The sequence below is a fragment of the Nothobranchius furzeri genome, chromosome 4 (genome assembly GCF_043380555.1).
Source record: "Nothobranchius furzeri strain GRZ-AD chromosome 4, NfurGRZ-RIMD1, whole genome shotgun sequence".
Classification (NCBI taxonomy): Eukaryota; Metazoa; Chordata; class Actinopteri; order Cyprinodontiformes; family Nothobranchiidae; genus Nothobranchius; species Nothobranchius furzeri.
Genome location: NC_091744.1, coordinates 64,284,311 through 64,308,811, shown reverse-complemented (window position 1 = coordinate 64,308,811; position 24,501 = coordinate 64,284,311). Strand labels below are relative to the sequence as shown.

Here is a 24,501-nt window from a genome sequence, read left to right as displayed (position 1 = left end):
GATGGGTGATGGTGATGATGATGATGTGATGCAGGTTTGGGGTTGGTGAGGCGGTTGGGGGGGGGGGGGGGGGGGGGGGGGGGCTCAAAAATGGTGATCCAAAATGTGTGAAAATGACATAATACTGGAGTCAGCCACTGCAGCCGGTCTGCACCATGTTGGTCTCCCTGTGGAGAAGCCTGCATGCTTCCATCCATCCCTCCTCTCCATTAGTTTGTAAAGTTGAATGATGTCATGAGCATTAATCATGACCTGTGTAACTTCATGCGCTTTTATTGTACGTCAGGCCTCACTGCACTGTTGTTGGAAGTGTCATCATCGAGCTAACCACATGATCAGTCCTACTCCTTCAACCCCTTTCTGTTCTATCTGATTAATAAAAAAACAATTCCTTCTGCACTTCTGCGCATCCTTCATGTCTATTAAACATTTTCCACCCATGTGTTTGTGTCCTCTGTCCACCTATATTCAGTGTCCTCATTACTCTTTCATGTCTTTTTCACTTTCTGCCCCTACTCTGCTGTGGCCTTTTGTTTACTTCAAGGCAGCTTTTATTCCAACTCCTCTTCATCCATGCTCTGAAGCAGATCTGAAGCTGCAGCGCGTGTGGCTCAGTGGCCCTAATTACAACTGGATTACTATCTCATTTGAAAGCAAATTTGTTAATTGGGCTCAATAGCACACTTGATAGCGAATTACACAAATTCAGAATGTATCACACACCAATAGAGTGGGATCGCTCTAACAAGGCTTTGTTTTAGTGACGAGGCTTAGCCATTATCACCACATCCTTAAGATCAACCATTTCTGTTAGCAAAACATCTGTAAAAACACACACTTTAATGCCATGGTGTCATTTATGAAATAATAAAATGTCTGAGTCTAACTTGAGCTTGGCTGCCTTATAATCTCGTAGTAGTGGTGCCACCAAAGTCAAAGTGCTGCTGTAACCAGGGGTCACACACTGATCACACACAGCCTATTAGCTTTCGGTCTCTCTGGCTGATCATATTCTTTATTACGCTAATTGCCCTCCCACTGAGATTGTGATAAGGGAACTCACACAGCCTCTCAAGTCTCATCTGATATTGTTTTAAATTTCTGTCATACTTCAGCCAGTTGTGGAAGAATCTTTTCAGTCTGCTAATACAAAACATAACACCTGGAAGCTTTTATTTTGTTAATTACTTTTAGAGTTTATTATCAAAAGAAGCTAATGGTTTATATAAGCATCTCAGAACAAATTCCCACTGACACTTTAGTTTCTAATAATATTTAAATAAATACCAACACAAGGTATTCTGTTACTATGATTTTTTTTGAGAAATCAAAAACACTTTCAACTGGTCAGAGTGACACAAGAGTCAGAAACTGATATTTGCTTTTAAAACCAGAAATGGTGCATTTTTGATTTGCACATCATTACATTTAATGCTGCAGTAATAGAAGATTATTAAAGCATGAAGACAAAAATTGAGAAGGCTGAAATGGAAATGAAAATATGATCACACACAATGTAAAATGAGAAAGAGAACCTGACAAAGGTAACTGGTTTTGTGCATAATGACAGAATAATGCAGGTAAAGACCAGGTGTGTTTGATGAGCGGAAAGCAAGATTCACTCAGGAAATAAAACTGATATACAACCACAGACAAAACAGAATACAAAACATGAAATAAAAGTAATGAATGATCTCATATTTCGTACCAAAGAATGAGTCTATTATCTCATGTTCGGAAAATATGGAGGTTGGTCACATCTTCCTCATCTAGTCTGAGCATTTATTATGAATGACTCTTAGCACATCAACATTATATGTTTTTATGTCGGTGCCTATATGAACAACTGACTTGTGGGCATTTTTGTTTGCTGAGGTCAGTCAGCTGTGGTGGCCATCTTTAACGGAGCTGACAAAAAAATCACACACATGCACACACAAACACTTAAAAGGTTGATGTTACTCAACCCTGAACATCCCATTTAGACTACTGTGAACTTTTTAGACAATCTTGTAAATCTACTCAGCTAACAGAAATGATACACAACAAAGAAAGCAGCTTCTTTGTGAAATGCATCTTGTAAGGAAACGTTTGTAAAACCTTAAAAAAATGTTTCAACGGCTCAGTTTAAAACTCCAAAAGCTGCTGATCTTATTTTATTTTTAACAGTTTTCAGTCACGTGAACATAAAACAGTGGAATCTAGTCTACACTTCTTTGTCTCTCAGTTGAATTTTCTGCACGATCTGTCCTATAAATTCTCTTTGTAAGGAATTATTTCTCATTACTAAACTAAACCACTGATTTGGTCAAATTACAGGGTGGCTTGTACTTGACTAGAGATTTGGTCTGGTGTCTGCTTGCATTTGAAAATGCAGGTATTGTGAATATAAATCAGACCAGTGAACGTTCTATTAAACATTTAAACTGTAACAAAACCTCTCGTCTCATAGCTTAAACTGTTATTAATCATTTATGTGACTTGTATTTATTTCACTTGTCGCTCATCCTTGTACGATACGAGAGAATGTGGTGAAACACGGCGAGGGGATGAAGAGGTGAGGTCATGTGATCTGGTGCACAGAGGTCATGTGAGATCTCTGTGGATATTAAGAGGTTAGATCATAATAAAACCCTGTAAAAAGTCTCTCGGAATGAAAAAAATCAGCAACATTTATGTTTCAAAGCTAATTACAGTTATTAGTGAGTTTCAGGTTGGCAACAGGCTTCATGCTGCATTGAGCTCAGTCATGAAAAACTTCTTATTAGGTAGCAAACACAATTAAAACATCTACTCTTTAGATGGGTATGATAAATATATCACTCATGTGTTGTTGTTACAAAGAATCTGTCTCTTATTTTTTATCCATCCATTTTCCTCCTCTTATCCGGGGCCGGGTCGCGAGGGCAGCAGCCTTAGCAGAGAGGCCCAGACTTCCCTCTCTCCAGGTTAGAAAAACAGCATCAATCCTCCTAATCATACTGATCAATTACTTAGAGAAACCTTTTAGGACTTTTTAAAATCCAAATTCATGTGAAGCCTTCAGAAAGCAAAGCAACATGGTTTTGACACAATTTGGATTAAACTAATCTTTCAGAGTTTTTCTTCATTTGCCAGTTTTTGTTTATATTTAATTTAAATGATAAGAGAAAAATATTGCTCATGTGTTGTTCTGCATACTAGTGTGTAAAAATCAGTGTAGGTAGAGAAGCTTTAAAGTAAAATAACTACATATTTTTGTCGTCACTTTACAACTCTTCATTCAAGCTCTGGAAATACTCCTTATATTGCTTCCTTTTTACTTCTTTAACATGAATATTTTTTGTGCACTGAGTTTGGTTTGAAACAAAAATAATTAGCATTTGTATAAAGATAGTATAAAGATAGAGCTGGCTTTGTGGTTCAAGTATCTAGATTTCTTTTGTGAATCCAGCTTTAAAAGACTGTCCGAGCACCGTCCTGTGCTGCTTATCTCTCATAGCTCTGCCTGACTCCTCACACCATTCACCTGGAGAGCCTTACATGTGCCATGTGCACGCTCACTAGAGGCAGAGCAGCGCCGTTTGCCTTTGATACAGACAGAAAGCAGCAGCAGCTCTCTAAATTAGGCTTCCTAAACAGATGTTCCTCTTGCCTGCAGTCTTAAAAACCCATTCCCTTTTTGCACACAGTCAAAGATTGGCTTTAACCTGACTTAATGAACTTTATACTCTGTTGCAAGCCTGCAAGAGCAATACAACAAGTCTGTTCAGTTTATGTAACCCTTCAGTGTTTTTCTGTCTGCATATTCCCCTCATAAAACATCATTCTGCAGCTCCAACAGTGTGTTTGTCTTTATGTGTTTTTGTGTTTTACTGTGCATGTAACCGGCAAAGATCCCGAATTGTTCTCCTGTTAAATGTTGTATTAGCACTAGCCGGGATGGGAGGAATGAAGCATAACATTACATATTGACCTGCTGATTAAGCAGCAGCCGTTAATGCTTGAGCTAATTGTAGCTGATAGCTCCTCCAGGCAGCCTGAGGGACAGCATAAAGTCCTGCAACTGATCAATGTGTGTGTATGTGTGTGTCCCCACACACACTTTTTATGTTAGCATCTGGCTCAACCGCATCCCTAATGTACTCTGCTCTGGTCATCTAGCCTTTATTGGTCTGATTCCATTAACTTTTGAAGTAGATTTTCTTTGACCTCTCTCACACACACATGCACACACTCACACACACAAGTCGGGGTTCTGATAATAGGAAACAGAAAGTTCTCAGGTTGGTTTTAAAATCAAAGCAACAAATAATGGAGTCAATGGTAAATGTCACCTGTTGCCAGCTTCCTGCTGTTTGCAATCAGCAGGATTAAAAACATCTCCTCCCTTCAGTGATGTTATGCACATAAAAACTCAAAATGCAAGTAAGTCCAAGCAACAACTGGACATTTAGAGGAATTTCTTTAATTTTAATTTTTTGCTTTTTATTGAATATTTTAAAACAAAAATATTATGCAAATGTTTTTAACCACCCCTAATTTCTTAATATTTTGCTTTCAATTAGTTAGATTATTGTCTTTTAAAGTGATCTTGATTCCTTCTTTTTCTGCTCATAACTTTTAGAGAATCACTTCATTGTTGCTAAAACATGATTTATTTTCTGTTAAACCATGTTGTCTTTAATATTTATCATCAATTCAACTAAATAAATCTGAGCTAGTTGAGTTCTCAGATTTATTGGTTAAAGCTTCATTTCAAAATTGAATCAGTGCATTATCTAGTACATTTCTTGAGTTTCAGAGTTTGTTTTTATTGAAGAATTCAAAGGTCAGAGTCAAGAGGTTTAATAAAATAAAAGGTCAGGTACAAAAACTGGACTGAAACAAATTCATAAGCAGCCAAAGAACACAATGCATCTCTGTCTCATTTGGAGCAAATCATCAGGCATTTAAGACTTTTGCACAATTCTGTACTCCTAATAAACTGCATTGTGTAAATATGTGAGGGTGCTGGTAGTTGTTGTTTGCTTAAAAAATTTTCTGCTTTATGTATTGTACATCTTTTCAGTGTTTATATAAAGACAAAGTCTACCAGCTGCAGCTTCAATATTTAATGAACACACACTCTTGATTTTCTTATCTATCTTATTTAGCACAAGGTTATTTAAGTCTGTGGATTTTCCTGCCACTAACAACCCGTAAAAATAAAAAGTTGTCTCTTTTTGCCGACCTGCAGGATACCAGGATTTGGATGATCAGCACTTCAACAGGCTGATAATAATAACCTATAAGAAACTTAAATACACAGATAATAAAATATTATGACAGTATGTGAATAAAATAGAAATATGATAATTTAGAAATGTTTTTGATATCATAAAATAGTCTTCTGATTTCCTATAACCCCAGCTGTCATTTAAATGTGCCAAATATCTAATGCCACCTATCTCCATGGCACTTAAATGTGGCCTATAAATATGATAAGTGTAATAAAAGGCATATCTGTTAAACCTCTAGGTTGTACTATCACAAATCTCTAGTGAAACTCATCATACCTGCAGATTTGTCAGGGAGGATGATTTAATTCGCTGCACATTATATCTGAGTCGGCACACTTGCTGGCACTACGTTATGTTGTGCCTTTGTGGCCTGAGGTGTTTTGGACGAAATCCATTTCAGAATCAACATCCAAGAAATGAGTCTCTGAATGCGCAGGACTGCAGCAGGTCTGTGATACAGTCCAAGCAGCTTTTCCCATTAGTCATGTTTGCTAAAATGTTTATGAGAACTATCCGAGGTTGGCTGTAATTGACTGTACGTAGTGTTGGATGCCTTTATCCTGCATTTCTAGCCAGTAAGCATCTTTGTACTTTAGGCAACTATTGAATTAATGCAGATTGAAAGTGGAATTTGGTTTTCTCCTTCCTCTTATCTATATTCATCCTCTTCTGCTGTAATGCCTTTGCTAAACCTTGAGACTCCGGGAACCTCTGGGTTGAATGTGACTGAGTTAATATTACACATATCTATAACAGGCTGTTCATGACTTTATGCTTTAGCGTTAAATAATTGATACAAAAAGTATTTAGAAAAGTAACATGAAAACTGTTTTTCAGTTATTCAAAAGAAGGGAAGAGATTGGATTGGGGGCTTGTCCGGGATTTCATGTTAGAAGCATGGCCAAGACATGAACATGAAAGCAATGTCTCTTGTCCATTTCTGAAGCAGTCATGGAGACATTGACTTTTGTGCAATTATACTTAGTTTAATTATGTTTAGGCTCACTTATTTTATTAAATCAGTTTGTTTTAATTTGACATGTTTTACTTTGCGTCTTTTGATGAGAAGCACAGGTGTGATGTAAACACATTTATTTAATTACTTATATAAAAACATTACAAAGCTATTTGAGTTGGTCACAGAGTAACCATTTTCATAATAGATAAACCCAAAAACAATATGATAAGTTGTCTCACTCTGATAAATGAAAAGAAAATGTACAAATGAGAATGTTAACCCACTTCAACAAACTGCACATAATCCACAGAACAGATGTTCACAGATGCAGCACAATGACACTAGTGCAAATGAAGATAAATGAATGGAGTCTGCAGCAGGGCCAGTTTAAAGGTTCATTCAGTAACCAATCAGTACCCATCTGTTCACTCTGTCCCCCAGTCATGTCTCAGGACCTGCGCACTATAAAAATTAAATCCACTTTTTTTTTCTTTGACGTCTTTCTTGCTGTGATCTTGTTGTTGGTGTTTATTGTGTAAGTCACTAAGCTGCAATTTTAACAAACACTCAAACATTTGGTTTGCTGCCCTTTTGAAAAACATAAAAATGCACATTTGCAGAGCGGGATTTTGAAGATTCTTCAACCCTGAAAAGGTTCTTTATTTTGCAGCAAGCTAACTACTTTTAAGGCATTGAGTATTATCAGGATGATTACATTGCTTATTTAAGTGTGTCATTTTGGAGGGAAGTATCATTTCCTGAAAGTACCGATGACAGATCTGCCTCGTCCCTCATCCATTCATGACCCATCTGTATTTTGGCTGCTGTGGTTCTCAGATCTGCTCTGTCTCCTTTTGGTAAAAGCTGCAGAGCTTCCTCACATCCAACAGGTTTCTCTGCAGGACTTTGAGAAAATTAAATCCAATGGTATTTGATGCAGATGTCCTCTAAATGCCATCTTATCAGCGTGTAACTGCTTTTAAAAACCTGACGTGGCCACCGTGTTCCTCCTCACTCTTTGCCTGAGGCATTTTGTCCTGCTGTTAAATAAGCATGTTGTCATGCACTTATTTGACCTGATGTTGTGTTTCTTTGCCATCTCCTTGCCCTGCACTGACCTCAGGCATCACCCCAGCCCAACCACCGGATCCCACGCAGCAGCCTCTTCTGCGAGCACCGTTCAGGGTAAACCATCACTCCGCCGCATCAAAGGCCGTATCCACAGGAGCAAAAGCTTGGACAGCATTGATTTGCTTGATTCCAATGTAAGTAAACAAACTGACACTTCTATCTATGTATTAAAAGATTATTTTGATTGACTCTAGACATTGGGTGCAAGCTAGCGGGCTAATGAGGAATTCATTTGTAAAAAAAATCTATGTCTGATCTTATTATGTCAGGTCTAACTGCTCTTTCCACTGATTCAGCCCTAAACACAGAAAAACTTAGCTGAATGGTTTTGTCTTGACTTGGGAATTATGTTCTCAACTTTTGAAATTTATAGCAAATCAACAAGCTGGGTCCTCCCTTATAATTACTGAAACATGTAATGGTCTGGTGCATAGGCTGCATCATCATGGTGCCAGCATTGTTGCACTAGCATTGCATGACTATCAGCATGTGTATGTAAACAATAATGAGAGGTTTCCACATTTTTCTGTTAGTAAGACAGTGAAGGAGTGAGTCTGGCATGGAGTTTGGTGGTGGAAAGATCTGATTTTCATTTTTTCTGGATGACGTGGTCTTCTTAGTTTAAACGAAGCAATGGTTCTCAACCAGAAAAGGATGGATTACCATCTGGGGAGGGTCCTACGTCAAGTTGAGGAGCTCGTTTATAGGGTCCCTGCACATTATGGGTAGAGTAAGGGAGAAGAAGATCAGGTGGAGCTTCTGGACACTAAATGGGTCTGATCTGAATTGATTAGCTTTTGGTAATGACTGAAAGAACAAAATCACAAATACAGGTGGCAGAAATGAGCAGTGTGGTAAAGCCCTAGAGATATTGAGAGGAGCTTAGACAACCAGATGGGACTTAAGTTAGACCCGTTGAGAGGCGCAACCTAAGGTGGTTCAGAAGCTTTCTGGATGCCTGTTTCATGCTTTTCCTGTCAGGAGGAAAACCGATGGCTGACCCAGGACTTGTTAGAGTGATTATTACATTTATGAACATGTAGCAACAACATAAGTTAACCAACAGCAGACAATTTGTGGAATAATTCATCCATCCATCCATCCATCCATTTTCATCCACTTATCCAGAGTCGGGTCGCGGGGGCAGTAGCCTAAGGCGAGAGGCCCAGTCTTCCCTCTCCCCAGCTACTTGGGCCAGCTCCTCCGGGGGAACCCCAAGGCATTCCCTGGCCAGGTGAGTGACATAGTCCCTCCGCCGTGTCCTGGGTCTACCTTTAGGTCTCCTCCCGGTTGGACGTGCACAGAAAACCTCACCAGGGAGGCGTCCAGGAGGCATCCTGACCAGATGCCCGAGCCACCTCAACTGGCTCCTCTCGATGTGGAGGAGCAGCGGGTCTACTCCGAGCCTCTCCCGAATGACTGAGCTTCTCACCCTATTTCTAAGGGAGAGCCCAGCCACTCTTTGGAGAAAACTCATTTCGGCCGCTTGTATCTGCGATCTCGTTCTTTTGGTCATTACCCAAAGCTCATGACCATAGGTGAGGGTAGGAACGTAGCTCGACCGGTAAATCGAGAGCTTCGCCTTCTGACTCAGCTCTCTCTTCACCATGACAGACCGGTACAACGCAGCACCAATCCGCCCATCGATCTCACGCTCCAGTTTTCCCTCACTCGTGAAAAAGACCCCGAGGTACTTAAACTCCTCCACTTGGGGCAGGACCTCATCCCTGACCCAGAGAAGGCATTCTACCCTTTTCCGAATCAAGACCATGGTCTCAGATTTAGAGGAGCTGATTCTCATCCCAGCTGCTTCACACTCGGCTGCGAATCACTCCAGCGAAAGCTGAAGATCACATTCTGATGAAGCCAACAGGACCACATCATCTGCAAAAAGCAGAGACCTGATCCTCAGGCCACCAAAACGGATGCCCCCCACACCTTGGCTGCGCCTAGAAACCCTGTCCATAAAGGTTATGAACAGAACTGGTGACAAAGAGCAGCCATGGCGGAGTCCAACTCTCACTGGGAACAAGCCCGATTTACTGCCTGTAATGCAGACCAAGCTCTGACACCGGTCATACAGTGACCTAACAGCCCGTATCAGAGGGCCTGGTACCCCATACTCCCGGAGTATCCCCCACAGGGCCCCCCGAGGGATGCGGTCAAACGCCTTCTCCAAATCCACAAAACACATGTAGACTGGTTGGGCAAATTCCCACGCACCCTCCAGGATCCCCCTAAGGGTATAGAGCTGGTCCAGTGTTCCACAGCCAGGACGAAAACCACATTGCTCCTCCTGAATCTGAGGTTCAACAATCCGATGGACCCCCCTCTCCAGAACCCCTTAATAGACCTTACCAGGAAGGCTCAGGAGTGTGATCCCCCTGTGGTTGGAACACACCCTGCGGCCCCCCTTTTTGAATAAGGGAACCACCTCCCCAGTCTGCCTGCCCCGATGATATTGCAGAGCTGCGTCAACGAACACAGCCCCACAATATCCAAAGCCTTAAGGAACTCCGGGCGGATCTCATCCACCCCTGGAGCCTTGCCACAGAGAAGCTGCCTCAACAATGGAGGCACGGAACAGGGTCCATTCAGACTCAATGGAATAATTCAATTCAATTCAAATTCAATTCAAAAATACTTTATTAATCCTAGAGGGAAATTAGAGTTTTAGTACACACAATTCTGAGATCAGACATACATACATACATAGACACATGACAAGAATTGGTGACTGTGGTCCTTCGCAACCCGAGTCGCGCTACCTTAATAGATCAAGAGGGTTTATATGAGGATAGAGTCAGGGGGGAGGGAAAAAAGGCACTTCAGAGTTACCGTCTACAGAGAGGGTAGCTTTGCTATGCAAAAAAACACCTCAGACAGATATGCACACAGACTTCAGACATTACACAACATAAGTGTCCAGTAGGTGGGGAGGTAGGGCTGGGACTCTCCTCACTTCAGTGTGTGCAGCCGCATGGAGCAGCGCTCATCACCTCCGTTTGGACACGGGAGGGAGATAATGGGTTAGAGGCATCGACATATATACTCGACAATTCATTTCTATATGCTCCAATAACACCTTTTTGAGGAGAAATGGGAGGTGGCCACCACCGCCATTTTGACCGTGTCACAGGTTCCGTCAAGCCCAGACAATTCCACAAAAGGGAAGAGAGGTGGAGCTGAGGGTGGGGCTGTAAGGCTGGGATCAACTGAGGTTGAATTAGCTACAAGCTAACCTGAAGCTAACCCAAAGCTAACGCGGAGGTGAGAGCTAAGCTAATGGAGGTAGCAACCTAGCTACAACCAGAGTTAACTGTGCACAACACCAGAGCTTCTGAGTCAGAGATACGCCGGGCTGACCGCTGGGTAAAACCGGGTGGAACACAGAAGTCTCCGAGAGCTCGACAAGCCGGCAGCCGCACAGCAGACAAGCGCCGCTGCGATCTGAGATGCGCAGAGCTGCCGCTGGGGAGAACCGGGTGGCAAGGTTTCCATCCCAGAGCTCGACAAGCCGGCAGCCGCACAGCAGACAGGACCCGCGGCGATCAGAGATGCACCGAGCTGTGGGGAGGGGAGAAACGGGTGGAAAACATCGGTCTCCCGAGAGCTCCACAAGCCGATAGTCGGAACCCAGCTCCACCAACATGTTATATTTCAACCCATTTTCTAAAGTGTAGCATTATGTTAAATGCACTGGGTTTTACCCTATTACATTTAAATTTCATGGTTAAACAGTACATGTTAAAATCTAAGCTCAGCTCGGCAGTGACCTAAAATACATAAATATAATTTTACTTACCGAAAAAAATGAAGTGGAGACTCCTTAGACGCTCTAGTAGTGCAATTAATGCCACAGCAAGTCATATTGTCCAACAATTGCACAAATAATATCCAAAAAAAGAACGCACAAATGGCACAACTAATGGTCTAAGTTGAGAGACTGAAAATGAAGGAACAGTTTTCAGGCTGAGGCCTTTCCCCGGAGCTAGCTCTGTGGTCACGTGTGTCGGATGCTCATTAATTATACAGAATTTTAGGCTTTTAATACACTTAAACAGAAGAGTGAGAAAAAAAAATTCACCCCCTCAGAGTTGTCATGAGTGTAAACTAGATCATCTAAACCAAAAACATGTTTTGGTACCAGGCTGTAAACATGTTTATTTCTGCTTTGAAATTGGCATTTTTAACATGGGAGTCAATGAGGATTTGCTCGCTTCTGACACCAGCCCCCAGCGGATGAGGGTGGAACTGCAATTAATTTCACTTCCGCATTGACCTCGATTTCTGTCCCGCATTGTGGGGGCTTGGTTAGAGGGCACAGTGACTCCTAGATACAGTTCCACGGCCTTCATCGGTCACAGTCCCGCCCAGGCTGGGATAGGGAGAGAGTTTCCATAGCGACGCAGCATTCCACATTTCTTCTGAGGGGGGAGTTTTCACAGCCTCACAGGCTCCAAGGGCAAAATTTTGTCAATCGCATTGAGAGACCAACTGACCAGATCCATTTTCAATAATTTCCAGTTTCCAGAAAAAATGCAGAAAGTGCCATGTACACAAAGACAGGACAAAGAGCCTTGGGATGAGGAGGGAGGGAGAGGAGAAAAAAAGCGTCTGTACTCTCCAAGAGCCAGAAGAAGAAAAAAATTATTTAATATGGTTCCCCCCCCCCCCCCCCCTTTTCATTTACACGGAGGGGCAGGGCTTATACTCAAACAGCAGTCTGCCACTGAGCGATGCACTTTTCATTCAGTTTGGATGTCCATGGGCACAATCCTTCAGACTGAAGGAGATTTCCTTCTTTTGTTCCAATATAACCACTTGTAGGTTGTGTAGAACATGTTTCTAAGGCAGTGTGAAGGGCGTCTAAGGTCAAATATAAGATGCACAGCCATTAAAAGCAGCTGGAAGTTTGCATAAATAATTTTTGTTGTAAACTGCAGAGAAATCTGTAAATAAAGATCTTTTGGGGCATTTACAGAAACAGACTGAATGAACATTGATGGCAGCAATGTTAAATGAGCTGACTTAGGCTTTGTCTCACACCTATAAGAAACCTGATTTGAATTAGTTCTGTAGGAGTTTGGTATCTGCGCTGCTCGTTCTAAACTGATTCTTAATTAAAGAAACAGCTGGAGATTTGAGAACTTAAAGTTGAAGAAGTCTGAAATGAGCCCTAAAACGACCTGACAAACACAGAAGTATCAGTGTAGTAAATCACAACAGGCATTATAATCTGATTTCAGGTGAGATAGGCCAAGGGCCTGATTGAATTTTGTGGTTGACATGACTCTGAATGTATTGAACTGTTTGCAGTTTGGATTTGAGATCCATGACATTGACAGACACCAAAACACACCTGACATCAGTGTTTCTTTAGAGGAGGAGTTGCTAAAAACATCAAACTGTTTCTTATTGCTCAAAACTAAACTTGTATTTTTTTCTTGAACATTTTAAATCATGAAGAACAGATTTCTGATGCGTCAGGCTTAAGTCACAGAGCGGAGATTAGGAGCTTCACTGAGGATAAACAGACGTGGACATGTGAGATCCTGACTGTAGATGTTGTTTGCAGACAGCAGTCGACCGCTGGAGGGCCTCGGCCTCGGGGGACTGATATCGTGTTGACACTTCAGCTATGACCTGACTATTTATTCAGCTTTATCTTTTCCATCTCATTAAAGAACACCACAAAACCCCCGAGCAGGATGAATTATTGATACAAGAAACGTTCGGCATTAGAATTGTTGGCTTTAGAGAACGTGAGAGGTTTTAATGCTCCTTTGGGTTCCTACATTAAATTTTCAGTTTCTTTTGCTGCTTTGCAGTTGTGTGAAACTGTTTAAATCTTATTTTATGCTTAAAAACATTTTAGTCGTACGTATTAATTAACTGCAATGCTGTGCTCAAACTCAAACAGAGGGGAATAATTTAAAAAAAACTATGGTAATCCTAAATTTTGTGGAACTTTGGAACTTTTAAAATAAACATTTGTTTTGCATTATTACTGCAAAATTCTGTGAGAAAAGCCTCTATAGTTATCCAGGTTGTTGCATTGTTTGGTATTTCGGCAGCTAAACAGTTTGGAGGCTCCTCAGTAGAGTATTTTTTTAGGTTAGCCCCTATAGATTCTTTATAATTCCAAGTGTTGATGGAAAAGTGGATTTTTTTAAGAGGAAAGAAGTTGGACCTCTTGAAACAGATGTTATCTGACTGGAAATGTCAGAGCTATCAAACGTATCTTTACTTTCCTTTCTTAAAGTGCTTTAAATGGGTCTCATGATGCTGGAGTTTAAACGAAATAGCTTATTTTTTCAGACTCAGGATTTGAAAACATATATATATTGTCGTTGTCGTCGTCTTCGTCTTCCTCCACTTATGCGGGTCCGGTTTTCGGGGGCAGCATCCCAACTAGGGAGCTCCAGACCGTCCTCTCCCCGGCCTTCTCCACCAGCTCCTCCAGCAGGACCCCAAGGCGTTCCCGGACCAGATTGGAGATGTAACTTCTCCAACTTGTCCTGGGTCGACCCGGGGGCCTCCTGCCGGCAGGACATGCCCGAAACATCTCCCTGGGGAGGCGTCCAGGAGGCATCCTGACCAGATGCCCAAACCACCTCAACTGGCTCCTTTTGATCTGGAGGAGCAGCGATTCTACTCCGAGTCCCTCCCGAATGTCCCAGCTCCTCACCCTATCTCTAAGGCTGAGCCCGGCCACCCTACGGAGGAAACTCATTTCAGCCGCTTGTATCCGCGATCTCGTTCTTTCGGTCATTACCCAAAGCTCATGACCATAGGTGAGGATTGGGACGTAGATCGACCAGTAAATCGAGAGCCTGACTTTCTGGCTCAGCTCCCTCTTCACCACGACAGATCGGCTCAGCGTCCGTATCACTGCAGACACTGAACCAATCCGCCTGTCGATCTCCCGATCCCTCCTACCCTCACTCGTGAACAAGACCCCGAGATACTTAAACTCCTCCACTTGAGGTAGGACCTCTCCCCTGACCCGGAGTTGGCAAGCCACCCTTTTCCGGTTGAGAGCCATGGTCTCAGATTTGGAGGTGCTGATCCTCATCCCAGCCGCTTCACACTCGGCCGCGAACCTACCCAGCAAGAGCTGAAGGTCAGAGCTGGATGAAGCTAGGAGGACCACATCATCCGCAAAAAGCAGAGACTAGATTCTCCTGCCACCAAACTCAACACACTCCACACCATGGCTGCACCTAGAAATTCTGTCCATGAAAGTAATGAACAGAACCGGTGACAAAGGGCAGCCCTGGCGGAGTCCAACCCTCACCGGGAACAGGTTCGACTTACTACTGGCTATGTGGACCAAACTCACGCTCCTCTGGTAAAGGGACTGAATGGCCCTTAACAGAAAGCCACCCACCCCATTGTCCTGGAGCGTCCCCCACAGGGTGCCCCTGGGGACACGATCATAAGCCTTCTCCAAATCCACATATATATATATAATTTTCTGTTGCTGCTTGATGCTTCAGGGTTGCAGGGAGTGATGCCATTCCCTCACTGTCACTGGGTAAAACCGCACACACACACACATCCTCCCTCCTACAGCCAATTTAGAGTCTCCTGTTAGTCTGACATGTGTGTGTTTGGACTATGAGAGAAACCCGGTTTCTTAGAGAACACCCACACATTCACAGATGGATCGTGCAGACACCAGCTGAGTTTCAAACACAGGACCTTCTTGCTTCAAGGCATCAGTACTAACTAACTTCACCACCCTGCAGGTCTTTACTTTTACATGGGGAATAATGATCCATAAATTTAACATTTCTTCTGCTGTCTTCCACAAAATGATCACCATGTCCTTACTTTTTACCCAGTTTGGTCTAAAAATTGTTAAAACCGTCGCTAGACTCTGAGTCCAAGAAACCACACATTTTCAGTCTTTTCCCTAATATGTATGCAGCAGATATGTTTAGTTTTGGTATGGATGTTATTTCAGGGATTCAACTTAGGACTGAGAGACCATCTAAATAGGTCTGGATGGTCGGGGGGAGGGGGGCTGTTGTTTCTTTGGATCACTGGCTGTAACACATAAGCTTACAATATAAAGTGCGCGTGGGATTCGGGGGCCACAAAGAGGGGGCCCGCTGGCTTTTGCGGACCACTGATCTAAAGGCTCAGGAACCATTGCAGTTGTTCTAGATTGATTAGCTGATTAGAATTTGACATTTTGAGTCTAGAACATTGAACCTTTTCACAACATTAATTGTCTGAGATTTTGAATTTAGAGTTTTCATAAGCTGTAAGCTATAATCCTAACAATTATATCAAATAAAGACTTGAAATATCCCATTTATTAGTTTCACCTTTGAAGTTGAATTACTGACATAAAATAACTTTAGCATCAATATTCTTATTTTTCTCGTTTTGCATGTGAATGAATTAATTGAATGAAGAGAATGAAAGGAGGGTGTAGAGCCCTTCTACATGTGTAGTGTTTTCTGTCTGTCTCATTTTGGAGGATTATTATTGATGGCTCCTAAACACTCTTAGGGGTATTATTTGTTCTGAATAAAATTAGCTGCAGTGTGTTGTCAGCCTTCCTTCAGCTACGTGAACGTGGTATTTGTTGTTTCATAACTTTTGACAGATTCCTTAGAAGTTATCGACCCTGGAAGTCATTTTTTCTCAACATTTCTGCTCTCAGTGGCATGTCCAGATCTTTTAAAATGGGGTGGCCCAGGTGAGGCACAACTTTGTGCATGGGTGGCACCAATGGTTATGCTTTTTTTTTGTTTTGCCTCCAAGCCTTTTGTAGACAATGAAAAGCCTATTTAAAGGTAAATTAGTGTGGTGGCACCTGGGGTGGCCAATCAGATTCCAAGGGTGGCATGTGCTACCCCAGGCCACTCCCTGGACACGCCCCTGTCTGCTCTTGGTTAGCCATGGGCTCCAAACATTTTAGTTTTATTTTTCTCTTATGAGCTAATTAGTGCCAGAGAAAACTTGTTTGGCCAGAGCCCCACTGTGGGACTTGAAGGGTGATCTCAGGAAATTTAAAAAATATTTTTTTAAATAAAAACTGTTAACTGAAGCATGTTTGCATTGTGTAGCTGGTAATAATTATAGTTCAGCCAGAAAAAGTGACAGAAACATGCAGGAGGCATTTTTCTGACTGCGGGTTTGTTATAAATCTAATTTCAATGCATTACATTACATTTAAATTAAAGGATCTTTATAATTATTATAAACTTAGCTTTTAGATCTGAAGCATTTTTTTTGTTTCAGACATTATTGTCAGCTTATTACTCAGCGGTTATTGGTTTATTTTTATTTATCCTGTTTATCGTGAACATCTGTATTACAGTTCTCATTGTATAAATGCATCCTTAAGTCTTCATATTTCTATAAAACCTTCTGCTTGTGGTGGATATAAATAGCGACACAGGGTTAGTGGAACTGGAGGACGAGCTGATTGACAGGCTGACTTGACATTGTGGCTAAAAATGGTGAAAACACTCCTGGACCGGGAGTCTGACAGCACATCTCAGTCACTGTCACAATCCAGGAAACAATAATAATAATAAAAATAATAATAATAATAATAATAATAATAATAATAATAATAATAATAATAATAAATAATATTAATAATAATAATAATAATAATAATAGTAATAACAAGCAACATTCAGCTCCTGTTTTTATGTGGCAGTGACATAGTGGCGGCTTTTGGGCTGTAATTGACAGATTAGTGGTGGCCTTGATGTTTAACTGAGCACAGCCAACCTAAGCTTGAGCTGACCAGAAAAAAGGCAGCATGGTGTGTTTTTACACTCTGATCCTTCTCTGCTCAGTGAGTCATCGAGCGAGTGACTTAACAAACATTTGTCTTCATGGCCTGCCACTCAGAGGATGCTTCAAACAGCCCAGGAGCCACTGCCTCACCGGGGAACGAGAGCTCAGAGGAGGACTTCTGGCTTTCTCTCTCTCTCCATGATAACACACACACACACACACACACACACACACACACATATATATATACACACACACACACACACACACACACACACACATATATATATATATATATATATATATATATATATATATATATATTGTTGAGGCTGCTCTAGAGAAAAAATCTTGCTGACTTGGTCAAACTGGAATGCAGCTGATGGAAGTAACAGTCTGCCTTACAGTGAGTGATGAGACTGCAGGATGCTGAGCTGAGGAGCAGTTTCCATCACGTCCGACTAAAACGCCACAACAGACACAGCACAGCTAGTGAGCTGCTGGATAATCTGGCTGTTATGTAAAGAAATAAAATAAAAATAAAAATCTCCGTCCTTTGGCTGCTCAAACAGACAAGTGAAGATATTAATCAACCGAGAGCATGAATTTAGGTCCACAGCTATCATTGCTCATCAGCATGGAGCTAAATAATCAATAGTAGTTAAGACTTTGTTTATATTGATTGCTTTTTTTTTTTATTGCTTTTCTCTCCTGATAGTCCGGGGACGACTCTGGCGCCCGGCCCACTCCCGCTGTCATTTGTGTTGGCAAGCATCGCACTTGTTCACAGAAAGCTTGAATCAGATTTTAGTGCTAAGGCTGCAGAAAGCACAGCAGAGATGAAGAGAGGGGGGTTAATAAAAGTCTTCAGTGCACCCAATGCCTTTTGTTGTATCGCTGGAGTTATTTTTCTGTTTTTATCGACAACCTTTCATCCCATTTCAAAGCTGCTGCATTTACAGTATTTTATTTTATTATTTGTTTTATTTTACTGCTTTAGGGGAAGACAGGAGTCCATCTGTTACACAATTTTTTTTCCTGTTATAAACTAAACCTTCAGGCATTGAGGGTGTGAGTCAGTAAATTTTCAGCATTGCTTGGAAATTTGCCTGTTTTCTCTTAATGATTGCATTGATGTATACATATTTATGCGTATATGACTCGTGATCTTCAAAGTGTACATGCAGTATGGGCCCATTATGATGATTTTTGGTAAGATATGCCTTTAATGCACAGCTTTTCCTGCTCTCTCAGCTGTTTTTGTAAATGTTAAAGGGGTGTTTGCTGCAGAGGGTATAACCAGGTGAGCTGCAGAGAAGCTAAACTCTGTATCAGCAGGAGCAGATACAGCTAAACCAAGATGAAAAGCACAATTAAATTAATTACTCCACAACAGATCAGGATCTGTCACCAGCTGGGCTGGAGGTTTGCACAGGTCAAAGTCTTAATCGCTTATTAGTTCTGCTTGCCCCACTCTCACTCCTCAATTCTTATCCTTGACTGCACTCTACCATGAACAGAGGCACTCCCTCTCTAGCCACCATCACCACTACCACCAAAAAAAAAAAATGCCCCAGCGTAAGCACTTATTCCCCCTGCTCGGTCTTTGGAAAGTGCTGCAGATGCATTTACGGAGAGAGCAACTGCAGCTGAATTAACCAATCTGCATATTCAGGGCCTGCTTTGAAGAGTGGTTGTTCCTGCATGATGAAGGCGTGGAGTGCTGCACCTGAGTGGGACACACCAAAAAGGCTGTGCAAAAGAGGGAGGAGCATACAATTGAGGGAGATTTATCACGACTAACGCCGCAGGAGGCCTCACAGCAGCAGGGGGGAGCTCTGTGATTGGAGCCGCTAAGTGAGACAGGTCTGTTATGTAACCCAGTCGATTGGAGGATTTTTGTGTCTGTCCTATAGGTGATAAGCTCAGCGAGGGGGTGGGGGGTCCGGCTGGAGGTGATTCAGGAAGGGGGTGTTACATGTGACTCTTGTCATGCGTGGAGGTTGTATTTGTGGAGCTGCATGGAGGCACTGGCAGATGTTGAGCAGATTTCTTGAGGCTGTAACTCAGGAACAAAGGTTCGTCCATGTGTCCACTGATGGAACATATGGTGGGACACTGCAGGGCATGTTCGCTGGCTGTTTTAAAAACCATCATTTTACATGCACGAGCCGATCTGTTTTCTCCATTGCAACAGGATTCTGTTATTTTTATGTATTCAATGTCTGGAGCAAAACACTGATTATAAAGTGCTGTTATGGCTCAGATAATGCTTCAGTTTACCAAATGATATCTCAGCTTCTTGAGTGATGTCAGTTTGGGGAACCAATAGTTTAAGACAGGATCTCACTGGAATTAGACTCACAAAACTGAACGTACTCACACCCCCCAGAAATGTCTCACTGTGAGTAATTTAAGAGGAAGTGAGTTTTCAAGAAAAACGAGTAACACAAGTTAATAAACTCGCAATATTTACAATTGTTTCAAGACTTTTTATAAACACATTTGCAAATGCTGTCCGCATTAACGGCAGTTACAGCCTAGTAAAGCTCAAGTCTTAGTTCTGACTGAATGGACGAGCCCTAGCACGGCTGACCCCAGAATGTGTTACGGCTGTAATAAAACGGTTGCACTGACATAGTATTCCATTCAAATGTTTGTTTAGTACCCTTACACCTGCGTCAGGTTTGCTTCACGCTGCTTTGAAGTGATTTGTTGCAATTTGAGAGAAAAATTAGTTGCAGCAACGAATTATAAAACTTCCTGTGCAGGAATAGAATGCAACATTAAACTGACATTGTGCAAGTTCCTATGCGTGCATGGTTTATTACTATTAAATGAGTTGTTTTACGATGTCAGCAATTTGCTTTTTCTTGGCCACCTTCAGATTAGCTGTTAGTTCATTAGTCTGCTTGGTCAGAATTAATTCTCAAAACACAAAAGAGTCTATTAAAGACAGATCTACAACAGAGCTATGAGCTGCTCCTAATACGTTGAACATCTCACCGGAACTGCGCTGCTCTGGGTGGCTGCATGTTGGAGTAGCTCTGTTGACTATATGCAAGTTTTGCCTTTTCTTGGGCATTTTTTCTTCTAGTTTCTCAAGAAAAACTGTATTTTTGGACACTTTTACTTTTCTGCTTCTGGTGCTGTGAAGCTTGGAGGATTTTTACAGCTATTTTTTTTAGCATTTTTCACTTTTTGAGCATTTGTTATGATGTGTAACCATGGCAACAAGCTGGTTTACAATCGGGAGCAGCTCATTAACATTGGAAAGGCTGAAATAATACCTCAACTGAAGCCACAAATCCCAAATGAGCTAAAACGCAAGAAGCGTGGATGCAGAGCGGGAGCAAAACGGAGACAGAGAAAGAGGAAATTCAAACCATCTCTTCCATCGATCATAGTGGGCAATGTGAGATCACTGGCCAACAAGATGGAGGAACTCCAAGCCCTTTCAAGGACTCAGCCAGAGTTTCGGCAGTTTTGGAACCGCTGGAGGAGATAATGCAAAGAAGGATTCTCCAGAGAATCAAGAAAATGATGGACAACCCTGAGCATTCTCTTCACAAGACTGTCCGACAATGGAAGAGTGTCTTCAGTCAGAGGCTTCTTCAGTTTCGCTGCAACACTGACCGCTACTGGAGATCCTTCCTGCCAACAGCCATTGTAATATACAATAACTCTTTGATGACTTGATTATTATTATTCTGAGCTACTACAGCAATCAATTTCCCTCTGGGATTAATAAAGTACTTTTGAATTGAACTGAATTGAATCAGAACGTGCAACAAACCAATCTTTTTAAATAATTATCTTTTAGTTTTAAAGCTCTAACTGGATTTCCTGTAAAGTTCTCAGTAACTTCCTCCTGCTCAGTCCATAAAGGATGCAGTGTTCAACACCTTCAGCTGTCAGTGGACAATTTGGGGAAAATGACTCGTGCCTTTAAATGAGCTTTATGGTTGAGCTAGTGTTGCTCATCAACTACAAATCATCTTAAGCGAGAAGAATCAAACTCACATAAATCCCAACAACTCTATTGACTCTGCCTGCTGATTTATAGCAATGAGCAGAGAACTGGGTAGTAGTAAGCACCAGCTACAGCGGTGGATTAGTGAAAACGTGGCACTAAACCAACACCTCATTTAATATTTACCTCTCACGAAATACTGTCTGGGTCTATTTATAGCCCAATAACAGGATGTTGTTATGAGCTGGGTTTATTCTCAAGGTGGGCTCTGTGTTATTCCCCCTGTCTGAGCAGATGAGTGTGAGGTCAAGTGAAGGACTACCAGCAGGGTGACGTAATGTTTGGAGGAGTAAAGATGGTGGCCCTGGTGGGGGAATCAAGCATGGAGATTGAAAAACTCTGAAAGTTGTGCTCAAATAACTCAATCAGTTATACGAATTTAGAGTTTGTACAAACTCCATAATACTATTATTATGAGAGGAGCATTGTTTTTATAAAAGGGAGTGTGCACCATTACAGAAATTATTTTAAAAAATTAGAGAATTAATTACTTCATTTAAAAGTGGTTTAATATTTGTTTCCTTTAAAGTTTAGTCTTGCAATCGCTTTAGTGAATTAAACTGGTTCCCAAAGTTTAAGAAATTCACAAAAACAAGTTTAGTCCACATTTAAAACTATTAAAAATATTCAGTTCATAATTGCATAAATCTGACGAAAGCAAGACACAAGCTTACATTTCACAAACTAACTCATATTTATGCATATTTGTTTCTTCTGATGTTAAAAAATGGTAAAGATTTAGTAGATAAACTGTAAATAAACATGTATTTTATGGAATATAAAGGGCCAGAGTGTGTTTAGATTTAAAGAAACAAGTTTAATCTGTGTTTTAAAAGCAGTGCTGTGCATGTTTGCTGGACATTTGGGAAGGGTGTCGATGTATATGTCCTTCTAGATGTTTTCTTTTGAAGTCTTGACTCTTGTCAGGCCTGACATTTATAATAGTAGTGTTCAGCCGAAGTCCTGCAGAGGGCAGAGTTTAACTACCTAAATGCTCAGGGACTTGATGAAACAATCAGGGGGTTTAATCACTGGTGCAGAAATAGAGGTTTAATGTGCTCTTTGAATGTTGAATTGAAGTTTTTTACATTTTCATTAGACAATATCGTCACAGGCAGTGGCTGCAACACAAAAGAAGGAGTTCTAATTATGCCCACAATATTTGTGAAGTTTAACCCCATGACCCAAAATTACACAAGAGGTCCTGTTTTCGTCACACTGCAAAAAAATGAAAAGACGTTTTATTTTATTTTTAGTCAATCAACCTGTAGATGGGATAAAAATGTAATTTTCAGTTGAATTGCGTAGGAGAGTAGATTTATAGTGTTATCTGGCTGCTTTCCGCAGTGCGGTAATTTACCCCAAGGTGATTTTTCTCCCTTTTTCTTCCTGTCTGTGGCCTGTGCTACCCCCAACAGCCACCCTCCACTGTACCCCCTAGAGTCAGGTCTAATGGGAGAATCTGATATTAGACCACCAAGGCCTTAAGTTGCTTCACTGAGCTCCCTTAGACAACCTTATTGAAGAAATGTTCATGTTTGAAGGTCTTTTTAGGGGTTAATTTAATTCCAGATGGTAATTTGTCACATTATGCCTAAATAAACATTTTATACCATCTTTGTGTTTATAATGGAATATTTTATGACTCAATACAAAAAGAATAATTTAGCTGCTTTTATTTTCAGTTAGCTGCAAGTTCACTGTTGATTGATCAGGAATCGACGGCTATGAAAACTCGCATTCCCTTTATGGACTTCAATCTGTGCCTCCAATAGATATTTGTTCAAAGGCAAAATAATTTAACTCTTCAGTTCACAGCTAAAAGATCATAACACCAATATGCATTAACTGATTGCATCTATATTAGCATTTGTGCTGCCCTCCGGGCATAAACACACTTATGTGATTGCTTCTTTGCTACCGTGCACGAGGCGTTTGATCCAGGAAAGGATTTGGATGTTGGTTGCCTGCTGTCACGTGATCTGTGGCTCTGGTGTGTCTGAGCTCTCAGCTGCTGGTGGGAAAATCAAACAGAAATTACAGGTTCATCTGGTCTAAAATGAGATCTGTGCTCCATGTGTGTCACATCACCACATCAGAAGATTTTTGCCCAAAGTTTTTGTTCGCTGTCATTCATTTAGTGTTATCTTCTTTAACAAACATGACAGGAGAATATGACAATTAAAAACATAAATGTAGACTATTTACTCAAATTAAAAGTGTGACAGTCACAGATTTTTCTGTTTCTTTATCTACACTAGGTCAGGTGCATTTTCCCTACATTCCCCAGAAGTACAAAATTTATAAAGGAACGTATTCAAAATATTGATTTTTTTTAAAAGAGAACAAAATTATTTATCTGCACATTTTAGTTTAGCAATAGCAAGGTAAAAATATGTCATCACGTCAATAAGCTCTTATAGTCACTTACATTTTGACAACATTATTGCTTTTTTTGGGGTTGTTTTTCTGTTGTTAGATGTTTAAAATAAAAATGAGCAGCTGTTTTTATGTTTGCAAATCTTCATTAACACATGCTCTGAATTATTGCACATTTTCCCAAGAATAAATAAGTATTTTGCTGGAATTAATTTGGTCAAATGTGTTTTAATTTTTCACAAAGCCAATTAAACTGAAGATAGTCAGAGAAACGGATTTGTTTGTATTAAGCATTTAAACACTCTCAAAATCAAACATGGATTAAAACCATCTTTGAAAAAAGTAATAAAAAAACAGGTGTGTTTAAATGGAGATAAAACTGATACAACTTAGCTTCTGATAGAATATAGATGGTGAAACACAAGGATTTGAAACGCCTGACAGATCTACATCACACTGTCACTTAACTCATTCAGTGCCAGCTGTTTCCTGATCAGTAAAGCCCTTCGCTGCCAGCATTTTTCAGTTTTTTCACGTTTTTTTAAGAGTCAGAACGTTGTGCTCTACGATGATGTCAACGCCAAAGAGGAGACTCTCCTCTTACATCACAAAGAATCTGCGCACTTCGAGCGTTATCCGTTCATTCATAAAACGTTGTTGAATTGTGATCGGCAGAAGCTTTTCCAATTTGCCCCTCACGTTTTTTACAGCAGCGGCCCGAAATAATCTCCTAACACATGGATTTTCTGCTTACTGGTCTTGTGATGTGTGATGTACAGGGATGAGGATTAGCTTTAGAGCTGGGATGTTTGTTCTCACGGTGCGGGGGCTCGTTCCGACGCCTGCACAGTAAAAAATGCAAATGGTGACTTTAGTCATCAATGGCAGTTAATGAGTTAACATTCATGCACTTACCCATTTTGACATTTGACGGGGAAGGCTGTTGTTGGTTTAGCATCCAGCAGGTA

General features: G+C 41.1%; 1 protein-coding gene across 10 annotated transcripts in view; it reads left to right on the top strand.

Annotated features, from left to right (window-relative positions):
- tjp1b (tight junction protein 1b) overlaps positions 1 to 24,501 on the top strand; it is a 109,007-nt gene that overhangs the window by 29,513 nt on the left and 54,993 nt on the right. For 9 of the 10 annotated variants that reach the window (XM_054732962.2, XM_054732955.2, XM_070550343.1 and 6 more), the window contains one exon: positions 7,343 to 7,484. In XM_054732962.2, coding sequence (XP_054588937.1) covers positions 7,343 to 7,484 — 142 coding nt within the window. Of the gene's footprint in view, positions 1 to 7,342; positions 7,485 to 8,561; positions 8,585 to 24,501 lie in introns of those variants that run through there. The other variant, XM_070550342.1, reaches the window with a different exon arrangement.